This window comes from Vombatus ursinus, unplaced genomic scaffold (genome assembly GCF_900497805.2).
Source record: "Vombatus ursinus unplaced genomic scaffold, bare-nosed wombat genome assembly UNPS02010193.1, whole genome shotgun sequence".
NCBI classification, from domain to species: Eukaryota; Metazoa; Chordata; class Mammalia; order Diprotodontia; family Vombatidae; genus Vombatus; species Vombatus ursinus.
This window is the reverse complement of record NW_020949971.1, coordinates 9,598,052-9,618,278: the sequence shown is the minus strand read 5'-3', so window position 1 is coordinate 9,618,278 and position 20,227 is coordinate 9,598,052. Positions and strand designations below refer to the sequence as shown.

General features: G+C 45.3%; 1 protein-coding gene across 1 annotated transcript in view; it reads right to left on the bottom strand.

Moving 5' to 3' along the window:
* Positions 1-4,499: 4,499 nt before the first annotated feature.
* SPATA5 (spermatogenesis associated 5) overlaps positions 4,500-20,227 on the bottom strand; it is a 227,007-nt gene continuing 211,279 nt past the window's right edge. Inside the window, exon 16 of the mRNA XM_027853737.1 lies at positions 4,500-4,851. Within this exon, the coding sequence (XP_027709538.1) occupies positions 4,678-4,851 (174 nt within the window). The 3' untranslated portion in view covers positions 4,500-4,677. The remainder of the gene's footprint in view (positions 4,852-20,227) is intronic.

Below are 20,227 nucleotides of genomic sequence, written 5' to 3'. Positions count from 1 at the left end.
ATTTACTTAACCATAGCGGGAGAATATGTAACAAGGACAGGCACTGAAGATACCTCAAGTTGATTCAGCTAGGCTAACCCGCCTTGCCTGAGTCATCCATCATGAACCAGCAACCTAGGAGCAGCGCCCCTGAAGCTCCTCCTGGCTCTGGTACTTGGCAAAGAGGAAGGGACATTGATGGCCCAAGCCTTTAGTCCTTTGAACCAATGAAGTCTCCAGGAAGATCTCAATACCTCTAACCTGACAGGCACAGGGGGTCAGGACACTGCTCCTGCCACACCCATGGGGGCCATTGAGATCTGATGGTTCCATTCTATTTTTCAGGTTCTCCACCGTATGATTAATATTTTCCATTGTCAGTTCTAAGCTGGGCCTTTCTTGGGCTTCTGACCTGCCCCTGATGGAACACCACAGGAGCTAACAGGCTTTCCTGCTGCTTTTCTACTTTTGCCTTGCCCCTGGAAGGGCAGCAGGTGTCCACATGAGTGAATAAGAGAGAGAGAGAGAGAGAGAGAGAGAGAGAGTGTGAGTGTGTGTGTGTGTATGTATGTGAACAAAAAGTCTCTTTTCTGTTTTTTCCTCCAGAATTCTAAGCTCATTTTTTAACATCTCTGGCTCCATGTATTTTAGTTCTTATGGCTAAGCCATGCCCCACCTGCCCTTGCAGAATTCTCTCTTCCTCACCTTCTCATAACCTGCCATATTTCATGACCCCATTAGGTGTTTACTTCTGTTACTCTCATTTCCTGCCTCCGTCCCTGGCTTGGGGCTTTGTGAAAGGGCCAGGCTCCATCCACTGCAGCTGTTTGATCCTGCCCCTCTATATAGTATGGACGCTGCTGCTCCTTCTTCCTGAATCCTTGGGTTCTGACTCTATTTAATCTAGGGTGCTGGTGCTGGCTTTTGTCCATCTCTGTTTCTTTTTCCTCACAAAATCCCAAATTCCAAGTTGGTCCCAATCCCTGGTGTGGCCCGTCCAAAGCTCCATTTGGATGTTGGGGCTGGTGTTGGTCTTGGCCCCTGGCATGGTCCCTGGCACGGGTGATCCGGTGCTGAGTTTCTTATTTCTTGCTGCGGCTCCCAGTACTCAGAAGCACCCAGCCAGGCACGGTCTCCCTGTAGTGAGCAGGGCCTGGCTCTGTCCTCTGCTTCCTTCTGTCCTGACAGGCCAAGGGCAAGATCCCATTGATTTCAAACCCAATTGCCAGAACTGGTACTGTCATCGGATCTCAATGGCATGTCCACATTTAGTGTGCCCACGGCTTCAGGCCCATTTACTGGAGTTCATGCTGACTTTCACCAAGTGACCCCAGGCTGGCTTCTTGTGTGGTCCAGGAGTGGACAGAAGGGCTAACACATTGACCGTTGCCGACTCATGTTTCCTACTTGGGCATTTGCTGGGATCATACTTGGGATTACTGGGTTCCTCTAGGATTTGTTGTGTGGTCGGTCTTCTTATCGGGAAGTCGCTTAGGGTAAATCCATACCCAGGGGAGTTCAGGACTGAAAATGGAATATCCCTGGAGTGAATTTTCATTGATGCCATCTGCCTCTTTTGTGGGCTTGCCCATGGCCCTACAGCAAGTCAGTTCCTACATATCACACAATATTGACCCAAAGGTGACTTCCACCCAAGACAACCTCAAACCACCCAAGAGCACATTGCACTATTTTAATAGATAGTTAGAGAAGGAGATGCTGCACCACCCATAGCGATAACATTAGATAGCTCCAGATCAATCTAGAGAAACGCGTACAGCATGGGGTCATGGGAAGAGCCCCTGGTGTGGGGTCTGAGCATAACAGACTCATGGCTCGGCTGGGAAGGATCTCAGAGTCTTCTAGACCAAGGGCTTCATTTTATAAATGAGAAAAAATGAGGCCCAGGAAGGATAAGGGGCTTGCTCAAAGCTGCACAGAGAGTAAGGGGGCAGAGTTGGAATTCAAACCCAGTTATTTCAGCCCTAAATCCATTCCCTTTTTCTCTGTACCAGGCTGAGTCCAAATCCTGGCTCTGCTCCTCACTATTTGCGTGACTTTGGAAAGTCACTTTAATCTCTGTGGGCCTCAGTTTCCACATCTATAAAATAATGGAGTTTTCCTCAACAGTCCCTTCAAAGTCTAAATCTGTGCTTTCTGCGCACTAGAAATAGGCCAAAATACTCCCAAAGTCTGGTTATTCTCAGTCAGAAATAAATCTTTTGGATTAAACCCCTGAGGATTCAGAAATACTGGCCTACAAATTCCTGAATCCGTCCACTTATAAAGGCACATCTCCCCAGCTTCAAACCTTCCCCCCAAAATCAATTTCTTGAGGCTTAAAAAAAAAATCCTCCTATAGAAACTTCTCTTCCCCATGGCCCCCCCCCACGACCAATTCTAGCATTCCTCCTGGCTTCTGACGCTTAGGGAAGGAGCTTGGGAACGTAAGCACTCCTGGCCCTTTGGGATACATACATAATGTGGGCTTGGCAGTACTCACTAAGATGAAAAAGAAGGATGGTTCATGTCAGCCCTTGTAATGTCCCCAAAGTCAGCTTTCAAATGCCACCCTTCCCACAATTTTCTTCATCAATTCTCCAAAAGGGAAGTGTTTAAAAAAATCCACTCTAATTTTAAAATGAGGATTATTTTGGAAGCTTCATTTACCCAAATGCCAATAAATCTCAGGCACTCCCCTGATACATTTAAGAGTGGGCCCGGAAACATAATTTCAAAACTTTTCTGAGAGGCAAGCAAAGGTGGAAACATTTAAGAAATACACCCATATTGTCTTACCTGCCAAACCAAACTTAACAAGTTCAGCCCGTAATTAGGTATTTCTGGGTCAACTTTTTTTTTTTCTGGGAATTAATTTTTTTTCCTAGCATACCCCTGTTTCCTCCCCCTCCCAGAAATGATCCTTATGGGAATTTATAAAGAGTCACTGAGACTGACTCTAGGCTGCTGGCTTTGAACTTGGAAGGAAACAAAGAGCTTTGGTTTCCACACCTGTATCCAGTGTGGTTACTCACCATGAAGGTAAGTGATGAGGGAAGGGCTCATATTAAAGAGATCGGGCATGATTACATTGTATAGCAATATCCTTGAACTAAAAAAAGTTCACCACGGAAATCATAGATAGCACTTACCGATGGTACCCGATTTATCCAATAAGACTGCCCAAAGAAGGGCCACAAGGCAAAAGGTCTGATCATCCCATTTTGTACACACTGAAAGGGAGCCATATGTGCCAGTGAAACCAAGCCTCTTGTGTTTCTTTGCTCTAAGCACCGGTCAAGATGGTGAAGGCTGATTGGAAATGTTGGCTGTAATCTGGACAAATACATCTTTGGCCAAAGGACACTGCATTCTTGGCGAGCCTGTCTGGCATCTTCTCTGGACATCATAAATCACAGATCTGGAAGCATTTTTTAGCATACCATTCATGAAACTCCCATGATACTGATGCTTTCCTCGGTGTGAATACCATTTAATTTAATTCAATTCAACAAATGGTTATTGTTATTCAGTCATTTCAGTCGTGTCTGACTCTTCATGACCCCATTTGGGGTTTTCTTGGCAAAAACAGTGGAGTAGTTTGCCATTTCCTTCTCCAACTCCTTTTACAAATGAGGAAACTCAGGCAAAGTTAAGTGACTTGCCCAGGGTCACACAGCTAGTCAAGTGTAGATTTGAAGTAGGAAGAGGAGTCTTCCTGACTCCAAGGCCAGTGCTCTATCCACTGAGGGCCACCTAGCTCTCTCTCTCTCTCTCTCTCTCTGTCTCACACACACACACACACACGTCTGTATATGTATATACGCAGATTTAGATGTGTATACATGCATTTACATACATAAATGCACACACCTATGTATATACATGCATATCTTGGCATTTATAATATATATCTATATCTATGCATTTATAATATCCAAGGCACTGGGCTAGGGATGGAAAACAAAAAACAAAAGCTCTTGTCCTCAACAGGCTTTCAGTCTACTGATACACTGAGAAGTGAATATAAAGTATACATGATGAAATATAAAGACATTTCAAGAATTAGAGAGGGCTCAAAATGGGAAGCTTAAGAAAGGGGATGTAGGATGGTAGCCCTTGAGCGCTGCTTTCCAGGAAGTGACGGGCTCTCCAAGGAGGAGATAAGGATCAGGAAGGGCAGGCCATTTATCCAAACCAATTTACAGACGGGAAATCTGAGGCTCAGGAGATCAATTGGCTTGCCCAGGGTCACACAGCAAATAAGTGGCAAAGGTGAGCTTTGAACTTAGTTCTTCCCTTGTATTAGAAGGGAAGAAGAAGAATTCCCAGCTCAAGGGGTAGGGGAAGGAGAAGACAAGGTTCACAAACTGCCGCGTCGCCAATGCATCTGTGAAAACATTGGCAAGCATTTCTAGATTAAGATCTGACTGGCACAGAAGACTTGAACAAAACACAGATCACAACAATTCACTGTAAAACCCAGTCCCCGGCTCTTTCCATTGAACTCACACGACCCAAACCTTTTCTCTCCGCTTTATTGGAGGGTCAGCAGCCTCTCAATTCTACCCAAGTGGATTTCAGACATTCCATTTGCAAGAAGGAACATTCTGGCCACCTCAAGCCACGCTGCACATAGGAAATTCACTTTTCTTTCAAAAAAGCGTCTGAATAGACTACGTTAGGGCTATTATATTCTCAGCATGTGTGCAGTCCATTCTTATGATAATCTGCGTAAAAATGCCTCATGGACTCCGGAATTCTTGGGGTCACGATGTTCAGGGCCTCTGCGAAGTGCCTTTTCATGATATATTTGGCTTGTATATCTTCTTCTAGAGCAAGGAGGCCTGCTTCTGAACAGACTGCTGTGATCTGCAAATGAACAGAAGAGAGAAAGAAAATCACTTATTTGCTACCTGGAGTCAGGAAGACCTGAGTTCGAATCCATTCTCAGACACTTACTATCAGTGTGATCCTGAGCAAGTCACTTTAAGCTCTAACTCAGTTTCCCTGACTGTAAAATGGGTTGAAATGGAAAATATTTTCCAGGGATGTAGTGAAGATAAAATGAGATCCTATTTGTAAAGTGCTTTGCAAACCTTAAGGCATTGTGTAAATGACAGCTGTTAACGTCTGGGGCTATTTTGCATTTGGAGTCAGAGGTCCCTTGGATCTATCCCTGAAATGCCAGCCACTGCCTGGGAGACCCTCAGTAAGTGGCTTCACCTTTCTTGGCTTCTGTTCCTCATCTATAAATGAAGGTCTACACTTATATACCTATATACACTTCATACAAGTGTAAAGACTTAAGTTTGGGGGATATGAATTATTTGGTAAAAAATTGTTGGGAAAACAAAAGCAGTCAGAGATCAATATCTTACACCATTTCCCAAGATAAGGTCAAAATGGATACATGACCTAGATATAAAGAGTGATATTACAAGAAAATCTGAAGAACATGTAATAAATTACCTATCAGACTTTTGGATAGGAGAATAATTTGTGAATAAAGAAGGGATAGAAAGCAGTGAGAGATGTAAAGTGGATAATTTCAATTACATTAAATTAAAACAGTTTTGCACAAATAAAACAAATATAGCCAAGATCAGAAGGAAAGCAGAAAATTGGGGGAAAATTTTTATAGACAGAGTCTTAGATAAAGGTCTTGTATCTCAAATATATAAAGAATTTTGTTAAATCTGTAAGAATATGAGTCATTCCCCAATTGATAAATGGTCAAAGGATCTGAACAGAAATCAAAACAATTTATAGTCATATGAAAAAATCCAAATCATTATTAATTAGAGAAATACAAATTCAAGCAACTTAGAGATATCATTTTACACCTACCAAATTGGCTAAAACAATTGAAGGGGAAAACAACAGATGTTGGAGGGGATATGGGAAAACTGGGACACTAATTCACTGTTGGTGGAACTGTGAACTGATCCAACCATTTTGGAGAGTTAATCTGGAATTATGCCCAAAGAGTTATTAAACTGACTATACCCTTTGATCCAGCAACGCCACTACTTGGTTTATTTCACAAGATGATTAGGGAAAAAGGAAAATAACCTCTACGTTCTAAAATATTTATAGCAGCTCTCTTTGGGGTGGCAAAGAACTGGAAATGGTGGGGATGCCCATCTTATACTTAATGACTTTCAGGTCTTTCTGCACTCAAAAATCAGGAGAGTAAAAGGGAATCCTGACTCTGGGCTCTCCTCAAGTACTGTGTGTGGCCTCAGGGTGTGAGCCTCAGAGATGTTCAAAGCCCCCAGTTCAAAGCCCCAAAGCCCCAAGGATCTACCCACTTTGCTACTTTGCTTCTCATTCCAGGTTTATTAGAGACGTAAGTCATCCCTAAAGGGACCTGGCATCCATCCCCACTCTTTCTTGGGTTCTAGATTTCCCATCCATCCCTCAGCTCCTGAACTGTTACACAAATCTAAAAGGATTTCCTTGTGAGGACTGTATCAAGTCAGTTTTGACCTTGAGAATCTCAGCTCACACAGGCCAGTTTCTCCATTAAGCTCTTCAGATGGAGCTAAGCTGGGCAATCAATTCAGAGAGGAGAAAGGGGTGGGGGTTGGGGATACAGGGAGCCCAGCGGCTGGAGACAACAGGAGGGGAAGAAGGGGAAGGTCTCCTCCTCCTGAAATGCATTTTTCAGCTCACTGGCCTTCAGAGGGCGGAAGCCGGCTGGTGAAAGGGGCTGGTGGGATGAAAAGGGATTGTGATTTCGAGGGCAGCAGGCTAAGCAGGGCTGGGGAGCGACGGTGCCCAGCGTTTGTAAATGAAAGCCACTTGTCCAACTATTCAGCAGATTTCATCTGTTTGTTCACTTGCTGAAAGAGCTGCCCAGCCCAGGCGGGGCCGGCGGCTGTCCAGGATGCGCCTCCGATTTCAGGGGCTTTAGCCATGCGTTCAGGGGGCTTTCACACAAAAACACGCAGGGATTTGGAAGGCTTTGTTAAGTCACCACAATACAACCGGGAGGCCTGGGCCCCTCTCACAAACAGAGAAGGTTAGCACCGCCCTGGAAACCCAGCCCTGCTCAGGAACGGTGATGAGCTGACTTTCCAGGGAGTTCAAGGCCTTGAGCCAGCCAAAGCCCCGGGGCTCATAAGGACCCTCCAAACAGCCCCCCTCGTCACAGTCATGAAGGAGCAGGGGCCCGAGAGCCGGCAGAGACTTCCATTCTGGCCCACAATCTCCTCCTTTATGAAATGGAACAAAGGAAAGCTTCAAACTGAAACTCAAGAGCCCGAAAGAACAGAGGAGCCTTCCAAACAAAAACAGCCACATCTACACCCTCCTGGCATTTGGGTAAGGCTTCGACTCGGAGCCCTGGGTTCAAATCCAAACCCTCCCACTTACTCACTGAGCATCCTGGGAAAATCACTCAGACTCACTGGGTCAGTTTCCTTTCTGGAGAAATGAGGATAATATCATCCACGCCTTCCGCCTCAAAGAGCGCCATAGAAATGGGAGCTGATACTGTAAGTCATAAATCTGACAAGCACAATATGAGCCCATAAGACACCGGCACCCTAAAGTACACGTTCTCTTAGGTTAAATGGCAGACGGAGGGAAAAGCTGGGAGAAGTCATAGCCTGAAGCCTGCCTGGTCACTCGTGGCTGAGTTCTTCCCCTGTCTCTGCTCTGCATGCCCTTGGAGATTGCAAGGAGTGGGGTGTATGGGGGGAGAGAGGGGAGCTTACTTCTGCCTGTGCCCACGTGACAAGCTTCCCTCCCTGGCACAGGGTAGGGAGAGATCCGCCTCGCTCTGCTTGGCCCCGGGGAGCAGAACCAGGAGGAGTGGGCTGGAGGGAGATTTAGGCTTAAGGACGGGATGACAGTCAGACGAGGGGAAGGGAAGCATGTCCCCCCCCCACCCCAAGCAGGGGCTGCGTGACCGACCACCTGTAGGGAATGTTGGGGGGAGTCTTCTTCAGACTTCTCTGAAGTCTTTGCCAACTCAGAGATTCCCGACAGTGAGTCCCTGGAGCGTCCCGGGAGGACGGCTGCTGTGCCTGGTCCTGGCTGCGCCTCACTGGGCGCAGCAGGATAGGCGCATTCCGTCCCACTGTATGATAACAGACAAACAATTCTAATACAAAATGGTGCTTACAATTACAGGAGGATGACGAGGAAAGGGACAGAACGAGTGGAAAGGACCTAAAGGTGGTAGTGACGGCCGTGGATAAAGCTGGAGACTTGGAGTCAGCAAGGCCTGAGTTCAAATAGAGCCTGAGCAACTTACCGGCTGTGTGACTACCGACAAATCACTTCACCCCTGCCTGCCTCAGTTTCCTCCTCTGTAAAATGGGGATAATAACAGCATCCACATCCCAGGGTTGTGAGGATCACAGGAGATAGTATTTGTGAAGTGCTCAGCAGGGCCCAGCATGTGGTAGGTGCTTAATAAATGCATGTTCCATTCCTCTTCCCTGCTAGGATTGTAGGACCAGAGATCTAAAGCTGGGACTGGTGATACAGAGACAAAAATGGAGCCATCCTTGCCCTCAGGGAGCAGACGTTCTATTAGGGGAATGGAACACATACAAATATAAAACAAATGTAGAGAAGACACAGACAAAATAAACACGAGACAATCTGGGGCTGCAGAAAGAATCAGGAAAGGCCTAATCACAATGACAGGCAGCATTTAGGCAGCATTTAAAGGTTTGCTAAGCCCTTTACACGTGTCTCAATGGATCCCTACGGAAAGTCTGGGAGGTAGATGCTATTATGACCCCCATTTTACAGACAAGGAAACTGAGGCAACAGGGAAATTAAGTGACTTGTCCAGGGCCACACAACTATTAAGTATGCAAAGCCAGATTTGAACTCAGTTTCTCCTCACTTGAGGCTGGTGCTCCATCCACTGAGCCACCTCGGATAGAATTAAGTAGGGAGATGGTACTTAGGATCAACTTTGAAATGAACTACATGTTCTTTTTGAGGCAACTGGGGTGAAGTGACCTGCACAGGGTCACACAGCTAGTACGTGTCTGAGGCTGGATTTGAACTCGGGTCCTTCTGACTCCAGGGCTGTGCCATGGGCACTCTGTATTCTAACTCTGTATTCTAAAAGGAAAATGTACAATCCAGGTCTGGGGAACAGCCTCTGAGAAATGGGAGAACATTTATCTTGCATTTATTTTGTCTGTTTTCTATATACTTGTTTGGCAAATGTTCACTTTCCCTATAGAATGTGAGCTTCTTGAGGGCAAGGAAATGTCACGTGTGAGGAATAGAGAAGACCAAGGTGGCTGGGCTTCGGGGCATGTGAAAGGAAGCACTGTGTAACGAGGCTGGAGCCAGGTCATGAAAAACTCTAAATGCCTAAAAGAGAAATTTGTACTTGACCCTAAAAGCAATAGGGCACCCCTCTAGTTTAACCTGAGCTGGGGAATTACAGTGGACACGTCCCTCTGGCAGCTGAGTGGAGAGAGCCCTGAGGCAGGGGGACCGATAAGGAGGTTTGAGGGAGTCCAGGTGGAGAGGGTGAGGCCCTGGGCCAGGGGAGGTCATGTGAGTGGAGAGAAGGGAATGGACGTGAGAGAGAGCACTGCACATGGTGGGGTGGAGCCAAGGAAGACTAAAAGGCCGGTCTGAATGAAAGCGTGTCAGTGTCCCCGGGAGTAAAGGGGAGGACTGGCAGACAGGAAAAGAGAAGTTCTGCTTCGGACATGGTGCATTTTAGCTGATTACTGGATAGCCATCTGATAGATGGCGGTGTGTGACTGAAGCTTAGCAGAGAAACCAGGGCTGGCTTTATGCAGACAGCAGTCCTCGTTTGTAGAGGGAGAAGGGACGAGGCTCCGGGGCAGAACCTGGAGGCTGACTCAGGGGGCATTCACTGCCACCGAGGTCCTGCATTTGGCGGCACAGGCCTCTTTAAATGGGTGATCATGTATCAGCTGCAAGAGAAGCATCCAAGACGTAGGTGTCCAACACGATTTATATTCTAGGAATATTCTAAGCACCAAGGTAGAAAGAGCCGCACCTGGACTCAGCAAGTCCTGAGTTCAGATCTGACATCAGATACTTACTTACTAGCTCTGTGACCCCCTAAGGAAGTCACTTTACCGCTGTCTGCCTCAGTTTCCTCACCCGTAAAATGGGGGTTAATAACAATAGCACCTACTTCCCAGGGTTGTAGTGAGGATTGAGAGACAATATTTGTAAAGTACTTTGTAAACCTAAAGCACAATATAAATGCTATTCTTTGCAAATCTAAGCATACTTTAAAAAAAAAACCTAAATTTTTCTTGTTTTTTTGGGGGGGAGTCTGTGTTCCCTTTTGCAACATGGCTAATATGGAAATATGTTCTACATGACTGCACATGTGTAATTTAGGCCAAATTGCTTGCCTTCTGGATGAGGAGGGAGGTAAAAGAGTGAGGGAGGGAATTTGGAACTCAAAAATTATAAAAACTATAATTGTAAATTTAAAAATTATTTACAAATTATAAAAGTTCATTTATAAATTAGGAGATTTTAATTTATTAGGAAAATTTTAATTTCTAAATTATAAATATAAAATAAATTTTAATTTATAAATTATAAATATGAAAGGAATTTTCATGTATAGATTATAAAATTAAATTTTAATTTACAGGTTATAAATATGAAATAAATTTTAATTTCTAGATTATAAATAAAATAAATTTTAAAGTTATAAAATAACTTTTAATTTCTAGATTATAAAAATAAATGTTAAAAATGTCTTTTATATGTAACTGAGAAAATAAAAACTTTCTTAAAATATAAATGCTATTCTCCATCATCATCATCATCATCATCATCATCATCATCATCATCATCACTCGGAGACAGTCCATGGCTATCTCAGGAAGACGGGAGATGGGAGCAAATCCATGTCTGGATTTGGGGGGAGGCTCTGGCTGCTTCCAAGCTTTCCCCTTCCGCACAGAAAAAGCTCCTCCTCTGATGTGTGTGAGGACGGCTCTCTCGTTTTCAAGGGTCCCTGGATTTCTTGTGTTCTCTGCTCCTCCCCGTGCTACCCAGAGAGGCGCCTTGTGACCTCCGCCCACAGGGATTAGTCGAGGGAGACAAGGGCACGGTCATGGCGTCCTCCCCGATGGACTCAAGGCTGGTCAACAAGGGGAGTGTCAAAGGTTTTCCCTAATGCCAGGTGTGCAGAGGCCCCAGGGACACCCATGGATACTTTCTCTCTGAGGTTATTATTGCAAGCACAGGGGGAGACCCTCTCAGTGGGCAGTGGGGGTAAAAGCAAAATGCAAGGGTCAATAAACACTTTCAGAGTTCATAACAATGAGCATGAATCTTCCCAGGCTGCTCTGCCTTTTCAAACGGCCAGAGAAGGTCCTGGGTAACACTCAAATGAGGGCTCAAGGCCTCACGCAGTGTTTATGTGCTATTCCCTCCCGGACTTAACATGTGAAATGCTGTCTAGATGTAACAGCGAAGGGGAAAGAAACGTCTAACAGACAAAGGTCCTAACAGGAGAATAATGGTCTTAGTTACTAATATAGCTATGCACAGTATAAATAGGGGCAGCGAGCTGGCCCAAGTGGATAGAGTGCCTGGCCTGGAGTCAGGAAGGCCTGAGTTCAAATTCAGCCTCAGACACTTACTAGCTGGATGACCCTGGTCAAGTCACTTACCCCTGTTTGCCTCAGTTTCCTCAGCTGGAGAAGGAAATGGCAAACCAGTTCAGCGTCTTTGCCAAGAAAACTCCAAATGGGGTCATGAAGAGTCGGACAGCACTGAAACGACTCTGACATTTACTATATGCAAAACACCGTGAATAGTTATATCTATTATCAATTCTACTTGGTAATAAATTGTACATATCCAATAATTTTCATTTTTATTTAAATATAGAAGAGTAAGAGTCATTACTCCTTAAGGAAGGAAGTTTCTTTGGTTCATTAAGTAAAGGTAATTTGTTAACAATTTATTCACAAACAGAATTGGCAATAACATCTGTATAACTATGCAACATTTTTCCTACGACCAACGTGACAGCTAGAGTCACCTCACGCCCTCCACAAAACAGTAGATGCTTTATCACTTGTCTGAAAACCCAGTCCAGATACTGATTAAAGTCTCTAAGGAATCTCCATCATATTTCTTCTCAATATTACTATTTTTTCTTTGTCTTTTCTTCAGTAAACACAGGAAAAAGTTTTTCCAGAATATACCTTATTTGCTAGTTGTTCCTAATTGCTTCATAAAATTCCCTAGGGTTTCGTTATCACTTTATAATAGCCCTAATGAGGAAGAAGTCTGTGCTCCAGGTAAAACACAGCCTCTTCTCCCAGACGCACAGCCAGACATTTTTTCAACTGACCCCCAAATGACAGGACAAACTCCTTTTATCAATATTGTCTTTGTTCTTAAAAAGCCGGTAAGAGTTTCCATAACCCTTGTGCAGAAAGGCTTTTTGAAACAAAGGTTAGATTTACATTTGACAGCAAGCAATACTGATGCACTGACATTCTTCAGAGTGAGAAGGACAGCATTTTCAGGTATAAAATTCTAAAAATATACATGATAAGAAAGGGTCAGATAGTCTGAAGTTGAATCGTGGCAGTCAGTCTAGCAGGCCCTCAAATGGGGCCGAGACTCATTTTCATGTTTAAAAAGTGCTCCCTCGTAACAAATTTCAGGACTACAGTAATGGAAGGTTGGTTGTGCTAGCTCTTTCACCCAGCCTTACACAGTCTGCGAATGCCAGGCCTGAGACTCGAGCCCAGCTCTACGGCATCCCTGCCCGGGGCTAGAGAACCTTTCTGATGACTACCTACACGCATTACTTTTGAAGGCTGTTTCCCTGGTCACCAGAAAGATGAGGTCATAAAAGAACCTAGCTCTGGAATGAGAAGGGACTTGGGGGTCAGCCAGTTAGAGAACTGTCGTTCTAGGAGGGGTAGGGACCGGACCTCAGAGGCCATCAGGATCTCCCCCATTCCCCCATTATACAGATAAGAAAATGGAGGCCCAGGGAGGTTTAGAGAATGCACCTGTCTCGTTCTGTGCTTTAGAAAGACAAGGTCCTTTTCAGGAAAGTTTGCCGATGGCAAGCCCATTGTCAGCAAGAAAATTCCACAGTGGACGTGGGGCCTTCCCTTCCTCCTTCACAGTTACTCAACACACTGATTGGCCACATGGCTTTGTAGGATATGGCCCAGGGACCTCCCTGCCACCACATTTAAAACCAGCCGGTGTCAGGAGGAACCCTTTCAATGATAAGAGAATTCAGCTGAATGTCCTGTGGTCAAAGTTCCCTCCCAAGGAAAAAGCTCGGGTGAATGAACGGATGAATTTGAATCACAGACTGGGTCTAGAAGTTTCAACTACCTTGTTTAGAGAGAAGCCGCTGGGCCATGCTGGGCCACGCGAGCTCCTCACTGTCTCTGACAGGAAAATACCGTGAAAGCTTTTCTCTAGTCCCTCCACCATCTCGCCCTGCTCCCTCAAAGCAGGCAAGCTGACGTTCGGTGGGCTACTAGCTGATGAGTAGCCTACAGGGGAAGCTACCATGGGGTTTGGGAAGCATCTTCCACGGCTGGTTCAGGAAGACCCCTGTGACGGGACGACTACCCACCTTTGTTCATGGATGCATGATGCGGCGTCCATTCATTAAGCACCTAGGAGCTACCCAGAACTGAGCGAGACCCTATTGCTGGAATGACCCAAGGTCTCAAGCGGGGCATACTCCACAGGTCAAGAAAGCATCTTGTTGGGAAATATGCATGCATGTGTGCAGAAATACATACATGCCCAGAGGTGTCCTGGCTAGTAAAGAGTCAACTGGAAATCTTGGGACGAATTCATCTCAAATAATCAATCAAACAGTAAATATTCATAAAGGGCCTACTATGTGCCTCTACTGTGCTAGGTGCTGGGGATATACACCTGATGAATGAATGAATGAAACAATCCTTATTCACAAGGCAGAGATTACCTGCATTCTAACAGGGGAGACAAATACATAAATAAGCACATAGGGAATGAATACAAACACATTCAAGTATAAATACAAAGTAATTAAATACACGGGCAGCTAGAGGATGCAGTGGATAGCGTGCTGGCCCTGGAGGCAGAAGGACCTGAGTTCAAATCCAGCCTCAGACGCTTACTAGCTCTGTGACTTTGAGCAAGTCATTTGACCCTGTTTGCCTCAGTTTCCTCATCTGTAAAACGAACTGGAAAAGGAAGTGGCAAAGCATTCCAAGAAAACCCCAAATGGGGTCACAAAGAATCAGACACGACTGAAATGTCTCAACAACAACAAAGTTAAATACAAGGTAGCTTGAGTGGGAGGCATTAGCAGATGAGGGCTCCATGCAGAAGATGGAGCTTGACTTGCATCTTGAAGGAAGGAGAGATTCTTGGAGGTGGAGGTGAGGACCGAGCACATTCCAGGAACGGGAAGCAGCCAGTGTAAAGGCATGGGGACGAGAAACGAGTGAACGCCTCGTGTGAGAAACAGAGAGAAGGCCAGTGATGGGGGAGCAATGGATAACGAGACCGGAGGGATGGGGCGGCAACAAGGAGATCTGCATTTAAGTAATTATTTCAGCCGAAATGTATTGGATGGACTGGAGTGGGGAGAGGTTTGAGGCAGGGAGAGTTAGAATGAAACTGTTGCAAAAACCTTGATGAGAGTTGATGACGAACACAGCTAGGAAGAGAGAAGGAGAAGAAGGAGGAGGAGGGGAGGCAGAGAGAGGAAAGGGGAGAACGAGAGAGGGGGAGAGAGAGAGAGAAGGAGAGAGGAAGGTAGGGGGAACAGTATCTGACTTTCTCAGGGGGAGGGGAATCAATTTTAAATTTCTAGTATATGTCCCAGAAAAATATGGCCCCTGCCCCATCAGCCCCGCAGAGAAGCACTTCAAAAATTGTTACCGCTTAGTCAGTTTAGCACTTTAACAGGAGTAAGGACTGGACTGTGGATTTCTTCCTTATAGGGCACTCCCAGATGAGGGGACTCTCTCTATCGATACAGGTGAGCACCTGCAAATCACTGCAAGTCTTCTTTAGAGCCCTGAGAGCTTAATGACTGTCCCTTGGGCACGTTAGTAACATGTGTCAGAAAGGACTTGAACCTAAGTCTTTCTGGCTGGGGGGGGGTGTCCTAGCTCTCTAACCACTACACCATGCTGCTTCTCATCTCCATACAGTGAAGTAAGCACAGACAAAAAGCCTCGAGGGAATAGAGAATGGTGGATGAGGTGAAGGATTCTGGGTGAGAATCAATGATCCAGAAATGTGAAAAACTGGGCACTCTGGGGCTGATAACACACAGAGGAGCTGTGTGAATGGTGGTGTTGGGAATGGAGCTCAGGAGATACCGAGAGAGTCTGAAGGCGCAATTCTCTCATTTTACAATATGTAAGCTAAGTAAGAGATCATATGATTTCCCCAAAGTCAAAAAGGTAATGAATGTCAGCAGTGGGATGTGAACCCAGGTCCCGTGGGAGAATGTGCAGTGAGAAAAAAGAGAAGAGGGTCTGGGATGTCCACGGTGCCACAGAGACACTTGTGACTCCTACAGGTCACTGCCCAACCTTTTGTGCATTCTGAGTTCAAGACTCCAGGAAGCTTAGGCATAGCCCCAGGTACCACATTTCCCACAGGGAAACACGTGGGGGGACACACACAGATAGATACCCAAAGTACCAATATTCCCAGAGAGGCATGGCTCTGTTACCCAGGGTTCTAGCCTGGCTCTAACCACCACCATCACCACCACTACCACCACCACCATCACAACAGCCTAGAAGCCTGGGCTCTCTTTAGTTTTTGTGTGTATCCTCTAGTAGGAGAGAGGCTGGTGTGCTCACGAGACACGGGCAGCAGCTGCCCCACAGATCACAAGCTTTGCTTTCCTGAGCTAGCCCCTCCAGCATCCCGCTCAACACCTTTAACCACTTAGTAGGTGTTCAATAAACTTCCGTTGAATGGAATCGTGTGTCTGTGGTGTGCCTTTAACCCTGGGATTCTATCCAGAAACTTTATACCACTGCCTTAGAGCCCCTGAACTTTCCTTAGAATTTGAATTTAAGGAAAAAAACGGTCTTTGGAACCCCACCAAATGTAGGAATTTCGAGCTGAAGGGAAGAGAGTTTTCACAAAGCTGTTTGAGCCAACTGTGGGAACAGGGGGGGATTACTACACAATGGAAATGATTTTGCAATCTCAACCAAGGCATCCACTATTATGAATGACACAGTGTGTGCCTAAAAACACCCAACAATGTTGGAGAGGGGAGAATGAGTGAAGGGCCCAGAATTTCCTCTTAGGGTTGGAATTCTTGATCAGGAGACTTAACAACAGGGACTGCAGGTAGGTCCCACCCTGGCAACTGAAGCTTCTGATCCTGCAAACTGACATCCACCTGGGAACAGACCCAGACCACCTTCGGGACAGTATGTGAGAGAAGTCGCTTTTCTCTCTTTTTCTATGAATGCCAACATGGCTTACGAGCCCAGGGGAGAAATCTAGACTTTGGTGGTAAAGATTTTCTGCCTCCTTCCCCGCTCCCAACCTCACTGCATATGTTTATATAGGTTTTAAAAACTTATTTTCTATATATGCATCATTGCACATGTAAAATATGTATAAATACACATACATTTACAAATATGCATTCATATATGTACTTATTATAAAACACACATAACGTGCATATTCACTGTTTATACACATGTACATATACTTATGTATGTTATAAAATATGACTTTTATAATATACATATACATATAAATATACAAACATATGTATATTGGTTAAATGTGTTTATGTAAACACACACTTTGTGACAAAAGGCCAGTATCTACATCAAAACATACTCATTTCAGCTTAGCATCAGTAAGTAGGTACAAGCCCAGAGTTGAGTTCATTTTTGAAAACGTATTAAGCCAGCGTACCCTTCACTCTGGCAAGAACCTGGCGCAGCCGTCACGTTAATAAAAGGACTCGGCAACAAAACGAGAATTTACACGCTGGAACAAAACAGTTTAAGGTCTCTCTCTGCCAACTGCTGGTTTCAGTGATATTTGTGGGACTTAAAAAAAAAAAAGGTACTCACGCACACAAAAATGTTTCTGTGTCTTCAGTGGTCTGTGTGGCTAATATGGCCATGATTAAATTTTACATAAATATTTTAATAAGTTTAGGTTTGCTTTAAGAAAACATGTTCCTACCTTAAAAAAAAAAAAGGAGGGTGGATTACTTTTGATGCATAGCCCCTCCATGTTCCCTTTACTGAATGCTTCTGAGCAAGGTAAATTAAGGCGAGGGTCAAGGTTTGGAAGGAGAAGAGGGATGGGGAGGAAGAAAAGATGAGGGAGGGCAGGGAAAGGCTGGATTAAAGTTTAGAAGGAGGAAAGGGATGGTGAGGAAGAAAGGAGGAGGGTGGGCAGGGAAAGTTTAGGGTCAAAGTTTAGAGTGAGAAAAGAGAGGGACAGTGAGGAAGAAAATGAGGGAAGGAAGGTAGGGGAAGTTTGGAGTCAGGAGTTAGAAGGAGAGGGACAGTTGGACAAAGAATAATAAGGTCTACAGGAAGGTGGAGGGAGAAAATCTATGTTTTGGCTGGGAAAGAGGCTTGAGATGATGGCCTAGAGTGGAATCTGACTAGGGATGTTGGGTTAACAACTGATATAGTGGCATTGCCTGAAGAATGTGCTATTGGATCTGAAGTCCCAGGACCTGGGTTCAAGTCAAGATTTTTCACCTACAGAATGAGAGGGTTGAACTCAACAACCTCTCTGGTCCCTCCCAGCACCACATCTACAGCCTTATGATCTAACATCGGTAGATGGTGTGCCCTGAGCTGAGGCTGCTGGGAACAGTGGGGCTTGCTGTTTCCCACTGTCCTTTCCTAGGGCCGCGTCTATGGCTACCTCCCAGATGCGACATTAGGACGTGGCTCATCTCTGCTCCAGTGGGAGGTCCGTGGGCCCCATAGGAAGCGAAGGTGGGAAGCCTCAACATGGATGCCTAGGAAAGGCTGCTGAGAACCCCATACAACAGAACCATCAAGGTGGCCTCATTCCAGTCCTAAGACCGGGTGGGTACAAGAGAAAACATATCGAAAGACAGTGCCACAGCTATATTAGAAATGCTACATCTGGCCATTTCTGGGCACTGTCCAAGGTCTACTTGAGTTGAGCCAGGAGACTCAGGTAATCCACCAACATAAATGTACTACAACTCAAGCTTAAATCTCCCTCTCTGAATCTTCCACTCACTACTCCCAGTTATACCTTGTGGGGTCCAGGAAATCAAGGCTAATTTCTCTTTCACATGACAGTCATCCGAATACTTGAAGGCAATAATTATAAGTCTTCTTTTCCCCAAGCTAAAATCGCCATTCCGTGACCCTTGAGTGACACGGTCTAATTTTCTCATTATCTTGGCTGCTCTCCAGTTTGCTACATATGCCCGAGTCAGGAAGTGTGGCATGGCCAGTCAGTCAACAATCATTTATAAAGCACTTACTACGCGCCATGTTGTTGTCATTGTTATTGTTGGTCAGTTGTGTCCAGTTCTTCCTGACCCCATTTGGGGTTTTCTTGGCAAAGACACTGGAGTGGTTTTGCCATTTCTCTCTCCAGCTCATTTTACACATGAGGAACCGAGGCAAATAGGGTTAAAGGACTTGCCCACGGTCACAGAGCTATTAAGTGTCTGAAGCCAGAATTGAACTCAGGTCTGGCACTCTATCTACTTGGCAACTTAGCTGTCCTGTGCTAAGTGCTAGGAATACAAAAAAAGGCAAAAACAGTCCTTGCCTTCAAAAAGCATACATTCTAACGGGAGAGAAAACAGAAATAAAACAGGCATGTACAAACTATATACAGAGTAGACAGAAGGCAATCTCAGAGGAGAAGACACTATCAGTTGGGGGAGTTGGTGAAGTCAAAGAAATCCAAATTGTGTACAGCCAGGTGGCAAATGAGGAGATGTCACAATTAAGGTTTCAATCCCTTAAAAAGAAAAAAAAAAAAACAAGGCCCAGTTTGCATGGCCTAGATATTGTTCCAAGGATGGGGTCAAGGGCATGAGGCTCCATCAATAAAATGCAGGAGCTGATTGCTTCAATGGGTCCAGTTCCAGAAACACCACATGAGGACCCATGCAATCAGTTCTGGATGCCACATTTCAGGATGCTCTTTGACATACTGAATTACATCCTGAGCAAGAGGAAAAAGCATGATGAGGGGACAGGAAACCAGTGTCATAGCCAGACTGTTTGGTCCTGAAAAAGGGAAGGCTTGGGGACACTAGAGCCCTCTTCAAATAGAAGGGAGAAGGTCTTGTTCTGCCCGAGAGGGAAGAAGGGAAAGGTGGATGATTGCAGCTTCCTACAAAGAAAAGCTCCCTAACAATTAGAGTCGTCTAGAAGGACGGTAGGCTGCCCCAGGGTGAGACTCCAAGTCTGTCTCTGGAGGTCTCTGGGTAGCGGCTAGAAACCACTTGTCAGAGGCGTTCGGAGGGATTCCTATTCAAGTACAAGCTGGTCAAGATAAATGTGAATGTCTTATTAATGTTTGTGAGTGTTTCCTTTGTGTCCCTAGGAAACCTCATTGGAACAGCGGCTCAGTAAGTCAAACCTGTGCATCCTCTCACTCCAGAAGGCGAGCTCGGCATCCCTGACTTCTGCCCCTTTCTACGTGTGATTTTTCACTAATGAGAACGGGGACACCATTTTAACCTCTGCAACCAGAGGGAGCTGGATTTGATGACCTCGAAGGACCCTTGTACCTCTGAATGACCTTTTGTCAAGTAGCCGGTCTTTGAAAGGCCAGCACCTGGCTCGCAGAAAAGGGTTTAAAGATGTACATGAACCCTTTCTGAGGTTTGAACAAGTTCCCTGTGTGAATCAGAAAGGGAACAAGACAGTGATAGGCCATGCCTTCCAAGTGACCTTTAAAAAGTCAGTTCGAGCGTAAGTCAGGCAAAAAAAGGAACTCAGCTCTTCCTACGAGATATATGGAAGGGGAAGCAATAAGGGGGTGAGTGGAAATGGGTCACAGCCACCACAGGGAGTGGCACCAGGACTCCAAAGGGGCTATTTGGGCTGAAGAGGCACAAAGGCTGGCAAGAGACCACATTGCTCCCTCCTCCAGGATGCCCTCAACCGAGAATCTCCCTTTTTCATCTGAGCCCCTTCCTGGATATCTGAAGCTCTTTCTTTTAGACACACAGAAAATCTTCACATTTGTTTAAAATGTTTAC